At 37.2% G+C, this 10,018-nt stretch overlaps 1 protein-coding gene across 1 annotated transcript; it reads right to left on the bottom strand.

Annotated features, from left to right (window-relative positions):
• Positions 1 to 1,937: 1,937 nt before the first annotated feature.
• Positions 1,938 to 6,186, bottom strand: LOC137031825 (tudor domain-containing protein 1-like). The gene is made up of 6 exons (XM_067403158.1): positions 5,684 to 6,186; positions 5,460 to 5,593; positions 2,830 to 2,957; positions 2,579 to 2,724; positions 2,100 to 2,182; positions 1,938 to 2,020 (listed from the first exon to the last, which is right to left on the bottom strand). Exons 1-6 carry the CDS (start codon positions 6,184 to 6,186, stop codon positions 1,938 to 1,940), a joined length of 1,077 nt encoding a protein of 358 aa, XP_067259259.1.
• Positions 6,187 to 10,018: the final 3,832 nt, after the last annotated feature.

Raw genomic sequence — 10,018 nt, 5'->3', positions numbered from 1 at the left:
GTGCAGTTAAAAGTCATTTATTAAGAAGGAATATATCAATACAAGAAATAAGCATTTACAGAAACCTATAACACTTTTTAAAGGTTTAAGCAGCTTGATCAACAATAAACTTCCACGTTCAATGACATATTAAACATTAGAACTCTAAAATTAGCAGTTCTATGCATCAATCAGACAGCTTTTTAATCTCAGTATCAAAACATTTTGAAACGCTTTCTAATTTAAGAAAAAGGCAACCCAACTTATTATTTTGACAAAATCTTGTTCTTCCTCAACAGGTTCACATAAATTACTTTCATCAACAATCAATTCAGTATCTTCAGGTGTTCATATCAAAATGCTTGAATCAATATAAAAATCAACTGTTCCCCTGTGTAGACTTAAAGGTTTTCGTTCCAAACCCGTAAGACCTTCGTTCATCTTCAGAACAGAATATACTTTTTGTGCGCAAAAACAAAACAAAAATTACTTTATTCAACAATATCTTCTGTTCCGTGTCATTCTGCTACACTCTTTACGTCCAGTGCTTCCAGGTTCTATGTCCGAATGCCATCTCATTTTTTTTGTTTAAATAAAGTACTTGAAGCAAATTTAAAAAAAATTCAAATGTACATCTTGAAGCAAGGAATGTGCGCATGAACAGAAATTAAAACATTTGCCGTTTATTTATTTATTTTTTGTCTGTTTTCTTAATTTCAGAATCCTTTGTGCCTTCTTTGCAGTAAACCGGTTGAGAGGGACAGAAGAGAGAGACCAAACACAATTAATTTTAGAGAATTATTTTAGGTTATTCTCACATAAATTATAGGTTATTCTCATATAAAAGTTCATCTGATCAGCCTGACAAGCAGAACAACATCTGAGACATAAAAAGAAAAACAGCTTTTTATTGGTTGCTTATCCAAATGAAACTTTAAAACACGGAATCTTATTTTTAAAAACCAAAAGACATCATTGCAAAAACAGTATGCTCAAACAGGTACCTCTTAAATGTGCTTCCGTTTGAGAAGGCTGATATAAATTTTAACCAGGCGTTTCAAATTTTGGCCCTCGCGTTAGTTAGTTGTTGTTTTTTTCAGGTTTTTTGTCCTTAAATCTGGCTGTCAAATCACTCTGTGACGTTTCAAATATCTAATTAGAAGTGCTGCTTCCAATTTAACAGTTTAAGCAATGCAATCTTTTCATTAGTCCACTACACATGTAGACCATTTGCTAGATATGAAGGAGAGAAAAGGTCTGTCCGTGAATCAGTAACTAAACATTTCTCTTCAAACTCATTTTTGTGCACATTCACATTAGCATCCACTCTCCACACAGAAAACCTGAAGAGCAAAATCCAAAATTCACAAAAAGATAAGAGTAATAACAAAAAAAGTTCCTTGTCTGTTCATGAAAACATTGCATGTTGTAATTACTGATTTGTCTTCTTCAAATTAATGTTCTCTGAGGTATGAGAACATGCTAGTCTGTTGAGAAAATCAGGTTAACATCCAAGGTGGTGTCCCAAAAGACTTTAAGTGTCTCATGTTGACTGCACTGATGCTGGGACAATTTATATCTGTGTATTCATTTCAACAAATAAAGTTGCAGTTAGATTGTTCAGAAAAAAAAACAACAGACCAGAGTCAACTTTAAAATTCTTAGAAATAAGACATTCTTCTATCTTAGAACTGCTGTTTTTTTAATTATGCATTAAACATCTAAACCAAAAAGAACAAATTCTACAGCAATGAACATCTCCAAATATTTTCTGTAATACAATCTATCTTGTAACAATGTACACAAACTGAAAGTGGAAAACAAAAGGTGAAAATAAAAATATATGGGACTACTAAATTTCCATAGTTAGAGGTACATATTGTAAAGTATGTATAAGGTCACAGAGAAAGGATCAACAACAAAAACGCTTAGGTTTGGTGATGACTGAACACTTAGCATCATTTCCTGTTTTGACGGTAACAGGAAATCAAATACTTCTCCCACTCTGAGGACTGTTGTCGTGTCTGTTTTTGGATATCACCTGAGAAATAACATCAGAAACGTTACTATAAAGAAGTTATGTCCATTGTGTTATTATCTTCCTGTTATATGACACCCACTTCTCTTCAGCCCCTTGTGCTTGTTACTTCTGTGTATGGCAAATCTGTTCTGAGCAAGTCTCACAGAGAGGGAATCACCTCTCCTAAAGGAATCAAACACAAAGGACAAACATTAGAAATTACTATTGATCAAAAACTGCTGAGACTGGGAATTAGAAGCCAGGCAAATACATTTCAGTTAACTCTTTAACGGCATGCAATTCATGATTTATTTAAAGACTTGGAAATGTGAGATTAAAAAAAAAAAAAAAAGTTTTTGCAACAGCGTTTTATTAACATTTTGTAAAACTCAAGTTTAAAAGAATCCAACCAACCAAACACACACACACACACAACTTTAGATTTACATCAGACAAGGAAAAAAAAATTGTTTGATAACAGTAGTTTGCTCAAGTAGGAATAGATCTTTTAGATGGGATTAGTCAGAGTCAACTGTAAGTCTTGTCAAAATAATTACAATGAGAATAGGGTCGACTTACCTCATGGCACCAATCTTTCCCTTTTCCATGAAGAGTTCAACTTCTTCTTCTGGGTAAATCCTGGCATAAAGAGTTTTGCTCAGCACTTTACTTTTGAACCAGCTGATCGCTTCAAAAGACCAGGTTTCTCCATTTACTGGCCTTACCTATAACATACAAGTTAAAATGACTTAAAAAATGCTTAAAAAAAAAAAAAATGGAATATGGAAATACAAAACTGAAACTACAGTAATATTAATACCATCACCTACATTTGCCAGTGAGACCTGCAGAGCTTGCAAAGGTCTGGATGCAATTTCTCCACTCATTTCCTTAATATCCCCAAGAGACACGCAAATGTCATCTCCATAGTCAATCCTCCTGACTTGCACCTTAATGTCTGTGCAGAAATTATCATCAATGACTACGTTTACCTGCACACTCATTGTGATTATAATGAGACTTAGCCAATATTGCAATTAAATTTGATTTCATATAAACACAATACTTTGATTACATTGGTGCGATTAAGCTCATAATCATAGTAACCACAATCATAGTAAAATGTGGTGTATGCCAATTTTAAATCACCATAAACAGGCATGTAAAAACATTAATGGCATCTATTCCACTCTGACTGAAGTGCACGTGCTTGTGAAGAACATGATTGATGCCTTCTATACCGCTATGTTTACAAATCTATGCATTACATTTTTGGGCTGCTGAAGAAACTGACTTCATGTTGACAACGTTGTGCGACATGAATATAATGCAGTATACTTAAATCCAAAAAGTCAATAGAAATTTATTTTGCATTTGATGCAAAAAGATGTTTATTGGGGTATGTGTTGAACAGCTGTAAAAAATAAATTTACTCTGAATATTGAAAATAATCACATTATTGATGCACATGTAAACATTAAATTTTTTCATCAATGACAAAAAATGTGGTGTATAGACAGGGTTTATGCAGGTTTCAGTAAGTCAAATTTAAGACCTTTTTAAGACATTTTAAGATCATAAAGACTGAAATTTAAGACCTACACGACGCATTACCAAAAAATATTCAAATCAAAGACATTCTGAAAAAATCATTTTATTCATTGAAAAAGCATTTATTTAATTTACAGATAAAGCAATCACATTAGTAACCTTCCAAATGCCCAAAACCTTAGGCCCAAAATGAAAATAGGCTAAAACAAACTTGCCCTCAAATAGAATAGATTTCATCTCATTATTTATTTACATTACAAAACAGCATATTAATAGCCTAATAAAGAGGCTACTCCAACCCATGTAACAACCAATGTAGCACACACACACACACACACACACACACACACACACACACACACACACACCAGATAATCTATTTTAGATAGATAGATACTTACCTCGGGATAATTAGAGTATCTATCTAACATGGATTATCTGATATATGTGTGTGTGTGTGTGTGTGTGTGTGTGTGTGTGTGTGCGTGTGTCCCGCACTGTCCCATGAACTGTGAGCCCAGGTACCTCGACTAAACTATTTCATTGTTCCAGAAGAATGGTCCTGTTGGCTTGATTTTGGCTTTCATTGAACGTTACGACATACGGCCCGGTAAGAGTACGAATCAATTCCCTCTTTATAAACTCCCCCAATCCAAATCTCGCCATAAGCGATCTTGTTGGGCCCGCAAGAGAACGGCTTCGCGATTACTGAATCGGGGAACATCACTTGGAAGAGATCGCTAATCTCACTGTTGCTATTAAATGAGTGGTGTTTGTTTAGTCACCGTGTGTAGTATCCAAAGCACCTCGGCTTTCGATGTGTCAGTCGCTCCAAAAGTACCCCGAAGGTTGTTCGACGGAGCTGTGATGATATTGCGCTGGAGACCGGAGGGACCAGGCATTGAGGAGGACGACGGCAGTGGTGAGGCTAATTGGCCGAGTCCGCTGAAGGGATTTTGCGGCTAGCTTGTGTTTCTCCGCTCTGGCGTGTGACTCCAGCGCCTTTACACCGCTTCACACCCAGACTCTCTAACTGATTTTTTTTTTTTTTTGCAAAGTTTGCAGTGTGCCTCGTACCTGGAGCTGGGTACCGCTTGTAACCAACAGCAGAAATCGCTGTGATCTAGCCATGTCTCGTTGAAAGTACACTTTCCCACGTCTTTACAGCGTCTTTTTTATAAACATGAATTCAACACATAACTTAAGGTAATACATTTAAAATGTAAAAATATAGAACCTACTCGACTTTACTGCAAAAATATAATTCTTTTAATTCAGCCAAGAGGTCATGCCGTGACGAATCGATCTTCTACTGGTCGCACGTCTTCACGTGATGCGAATTCGCAGGTCAGAGTTCACCAAACTTGAACTTTGGAACGCAGCGAAATGCGAAATTTTTCGCACGAGCTTGCGTTTCCGGTCTGACGCATTCGCGTGCGTTTGAATGGAAGTCAATGGAACGAAAAATGCAGTGTGACCGCCCCTTTACATTTATCACGGGATTTGTAGTTTTATCACCGCGTATACCAACACCAATATAGCCCAGAAAGAACTATGACTCGCTACTTTTTTGCTACTTTGTAATAACTTTCAGCAGGTAGCGTTTCTGGAAATGGGTAAAAAAAAATTTAAGACCTGACTAAATGAAATTTAAGACCTCTGATGAAAATCTGGCCGTTTTTAAGACTTTTTAAGGCCTTAAATTTAAAGTTCAGAATTTTAGACTTTTTAAGACCCCGCGGAAACCCTGATAGAGTTACTGCTAAAGTTAGAAATTAAACATGAAAAATCAGATTGTCAAAGGCAGCAGGAAAAAACACTGCATTTTACATATGAAATAAATTATGAACAAGATAATGAAAATATAAATTTTTAGGTGAACTGCTCATTTAAAATGGCTTTGTCTTACCTCCACTTAACTGACAAATTTTGATGACCTGGCCACGGCACCATATCTCCTGCTTGGGAAACCACGCCATGACATAAGCTCCAATATCTGGGACGCTTTTCATCTCTGCAAAAGATCTACTGCTATTCCTACTTCTTAATAATAATAATAATAAAGAAAACAGAAAAAGAGATACTAGTACCTGAACTGTACAGACACAGTAGTAATAAAACAAAGATACTTACAGCATGATTTCAGACAGTTCACAAAGATTTGTGTCCTTGTGTTGGATGAAGAACTTGTTTGGGTGAACAACGTGGGTGATAACAACTGGCATCTCCTCAAATTTGCGACTCTGAAACTCTGGGATTTGGATATGTACATCATCTTCAGGTTCATCAGTCAGTGTGCCGGAGCCTTTACAGCCATCCAGAGGACATGACTCTTCTTTTGAGGAACAGTTGCTTTGGCTGTAGAGGTTGGCAATTTTCCAGTCATCTTGGAAAAGAAAATCAACCATTTCATTTGGGAATGGCTCAGCCTTCGAGTGATTTGTCTCTGAGAAAATATCCCCAGTGTCCCACAATTCACTGTTTGTGGTAATAATCCAGTGGTAGGCCACACAATCAACTCTGTTGCTTTTCTCTGCAAATATGGGTTCAGAAAATTTCCCCTCAGAAAAGACCTCATTCTCCACATCCTTCTTGGCACTGGTGATAACCATGACTCTCTGATCCACAGATGCCATTGCGTTAATATTTTGTTGCTGCTTTAGCCTCGATGCCTGAGTTATGTTGGTCCTATATTTGACTTCGTTAGCTGATGAAGCCAGTTCAGACACTGGTTTTGAGTTTCGAGTCATTTTCAGAAAGTGAATGAGCTGAGAGGATGACAACTTATGACGATGAATTTCGTCACTTCCAGTATTTTGCTGAAATGTGTTTTTTGGATTAGGATAAATCCGATTTGGGTTGAAGATGTGATTTTGATGGCCTTTCGCAAGTATTCTCTGATGCATGTTGATCTTCTGAACTGCAAATCCTTCTGGCTGTTCTTGATCAAAAACATCCAACATATGTCATAACAGTTTCAAGTTCAATGTTGCTTCTATCATTTGAGCAATTGTTTAATCATTAGTTAAAAACATTTTATAACATGGACCAGGGTCAGAAATTAACCAGGTCTAAAATCTTAAAAAAAAGTGAACGAAATGCTCAAGATATTTAAATGTATAGACAAAAAAGTATCAGTATTCACTCCAATAGTCAAATAACCATTAGTCAACGAGAAGAGGCTTAGTCGACCAAAGTTTTATTAGTCGCAGGAAAAAAAATATAATTTCACAGAAAGTGGCGAAGTCAAGCAAGTCTATCTGTAATCTGTATGAAACGTGCAAATAGGTGCGTCCACTATTGCGGAGATGACGAGTCCGTATCAACGACTTCACTGCAGCTGAAATTACAGAAAACACTAGTTTATCAATAATTACAATGTTGAAGCAGTCTCCTTGCCGTTTTCCCCTGATGCTTTTATAATCATTACTTCTGCCGGTGCACTGTGGAAAGCTTTGGGAGTGCGCTTGAACACTGATTAGACTATGTAGGCATTAAAGGCTCTTTATTATGATCTATGTTTTTTTTTAAATAAACGTGCGATTATTTGACTAATCACTTAAAATACTACTAGTCTACTACTACTAAATTACTAAACAACTACTAATACTTCTAAAAGACTACTAGTTGACCAGAAACATGTTTAGTCGAGGGCAGCCCTAGTATTCACTCTCTTACAGGCAGGTGCACCTGATTGTAGAGGTAATATGAAGTCAAAATCTGTTTAATCTAATGTTGTGTGTTGTGCAAGTTACAGATAAGATAATTTCTTTCTTTAACTCAATTTTTAATGGAGAAGCAGTAATTTTTAATTGCACTTGCATTGATTTAAAAACATCTTAAATGTGTGCTGGTCAGACAAAGCCTGACTTTTGTCAAATATTTTGTCATAAATAAATATGTTTAGAAAAACTATATGCTCCTATATCCATGGGTTTTAGGCATATGGCTTTTTTTTTTTTTTTTATGGCCGCCATCTTTAGGACCTACGCGTAGCATCTCCTTGGTGATCGGAAAGATGTCACACACCAAAATAGCACACTACCAATGAAAAGCAACGGTATTTAACCCTTGCTGCGCTCAACTCCAATTTTAGACATGCACTCTCAAACTTCCCTAAAACCTTCCATTATATACTTTAAAATGTAATGTATTTCTGTGATGCAAAGTGTCTGAACAATTATGTTACCTCTATGGCATTTCATATAGGCTTTTAGCTTAAAAGCATGCACATTTGGAGAAATATTGATGGATTCTCATATGTTTATGTCAATTTTCTATACAGAAGAGTAATATTTATTCAGGATTTATTGTCAGCACTATGAGTGCTGGATACTGCGTTTTCAATTCATACTTGCAGCTGGAGGGCGCTCTGTGCACCTTTAGTCCACAAATGTCTGCTAAAGAAGAATAGACAATCCAGGAACTAACCGAATTAACAGAGGCCAGAGATTGCTAACTATGGCTATTCAAAACACTTTTCAAGACAATAAATACACGATTGAGACGATGTATGAATGTATTGACAGAATTTGCATCTGAATAGCGCTGGCTCCGTGGGCGTGGCCGCATTAGAGGATAATGAGCTGAATCACGGTGTGTCGACCAGGGCGGGCGCGAGCCGTGAGGGAACGGCGCGAGGCCGGTGACGCAAGTGATAACGAGCCTTGAGTCTCTCAAGGTCGTCGCTCCGGGAGCATAAAAAGGAGGAGCGACGACCGTGAAGGATGAGAGAGGACCGGGCCTGTACTTTATTTTGTGTTTTATTATGTTTGTGTGGCATTACTTTCATTTTGTTCTTTGTTTATTTTGAATTAAAGTCTCGGGAGTACCCCCCGGCCTGCGAGGGGCGATGGGGGTATGTGGCGACCAGGGCGGGCGAGAGCCGTGAGGGAACGGCGCGAGGCCGGTGACGCAAGTGATAACGAGCATCACCTGGGAGGCGCACCGGCCTTGAGTCTCTCACGGAGGAGCTCCGGGAGCATAAAAGGAGGAGTGACGACCGTGAAGGACGAGAGAGGACCAGGCCTCTCTTGTTCGCCGGTTCCCGCCTCCTTCTTCCTACATATACTAACCACGTTACACATGGACTTCTGACATGGCTCTCTTTTCATACAGATTATATATACAGAGAATATTTGTTTTCGATTTGACTTACACGATTTAAAACCTGACATTTAACCATTTTTTTAGACATAGTAAATACTAATCACAAAAAAAATAGACCTAAGTTACAGTTAATTTTCTGAGAACTATCAGATTGGACTTGGTTCAGAGGGAGACGAGAGATGTTAGTTTTCTTTATTTTGCAAAAAGCACATTTTGTTTTTAACTCTGAGTGTACACAAATAAAAAAAGATATTCCACAGATTAAAATGGTGTATAACTCTTCATTGTATGTGCAACATTGACAGAGTATTTTGAGTCTTTTCACACTGGTAAGAAAAAAACCGCGGTGGTATCGCCGGCGATACCTCAGCCCAGGGTCCCAGTGTTCGGGGCCCTGGGCTGCAGCCCATGTTGCCCATTAGGATAATGCGGCCCTGGTGGCAGCATGACTAATTTATTCCAGCATTTGAGACAAAGACATAAAGCTGAATACGAAGAATGCTCAAAGTTAAAGAGATGAAAACAAGCCAACAGTCTGCCATCCAAGTGCAACCGGTCCACCTAAATTTGAGAGGTCAGATGAACAACTTTTGTCAAATGCAAAAAAGACTGTTGCGACCAGTAGTGGCAGCCAGTGCCGCGTTAAGCCTTCGCGGGGCCCTGGGATGCAAAGTAAATGCAAAGCACCACCCCCCAACCCCCGCCCCCCCAATCCATAATTGTACGTCTTATGCAAATAAGTCCCAATATTTTAATATGAATAAGATATCAATTTAAAATATGCAGACAAAAAAAAAAGGCATGTAGTAAAACTAGTAAAAACATTTCTAGGATTGACAACAATAGTAGGCTCATATGCGCTCCTCCATCATTATGACTTTGCATTGCTGATTTATAAAATGTAAAAAATAAAATTAAAATTAAAATTAAAAAAGGCTTTTAACAAGTCCAAGTTTAAATTCGACTGATTCGACTCTGGCTTTGGAATTTCAGAATGGTCATAGCATCATTTCAGATGCGATGTGTCCGAAGATTATTCTAGTTGATTAATTATTCTGTCACAGACTTTTGTTGTTTTATTCCAAATAAATTTACTATTAGTTTCTTCTCTAAATATGTTTCCATCCCATGTTATGTGCATTTTATTTTGTTGAATAAAAAGTATCCATTCCAACAAGTGTACAAGTTACATTTATTCACATCTTGTGCAGTATCTTAAAATGTGCAGAGGTAGCCGGGTTTTTTTTTTTTTTCAGAAAACCAATATGACATTTAAAATTCTGTACTACTTACATTACTGCATGCATAACTTTCAGAAACCCACTTTAAAAATGAAGGTCAAATGCAACAGATCATCGT

Source organism: Chanodichthys erythropterus, chromosome 1 (assembly GCF_024489055.1).
Source record: "Chanodichthys erythropterus isolate Z2021 chromosome 1, ASM2448905v1, whole genome shotgun sequence".
NCBI lineage: Eukaryota > Metazoa > Chordata > Actinopteri > Cypriniformes > Xenocyprididae > Chanodichthys > Chanodichthys erythropterus.
This window is presented reverse-complemented; position numbering and strand designations above follow the sequence as displayed.

Coding starts and splice junctions, on each gene's coding strand:
- LOC137031825 (XM_067403158.1), bottom strand. CDS start 6,186: ATGGCATCTGTGGATCAGAGAGTCATGGTTATCACCAGTGCCAAGAAG. Junction 2,183..2,578: donor GGAAAGATTGGTGCCATGAG/GTAAGTCGACCC, acceptor TGATTCCTTTAG/GAGAGGTGATTCCCTCTCTG. Junction 2,021..2,099: donor GCACAAGGGGCTGAAGAGAA/GTGGGTGTCATA, acceptor GTTATTTCTCAG/GTGATATCCAAAAACAGACA.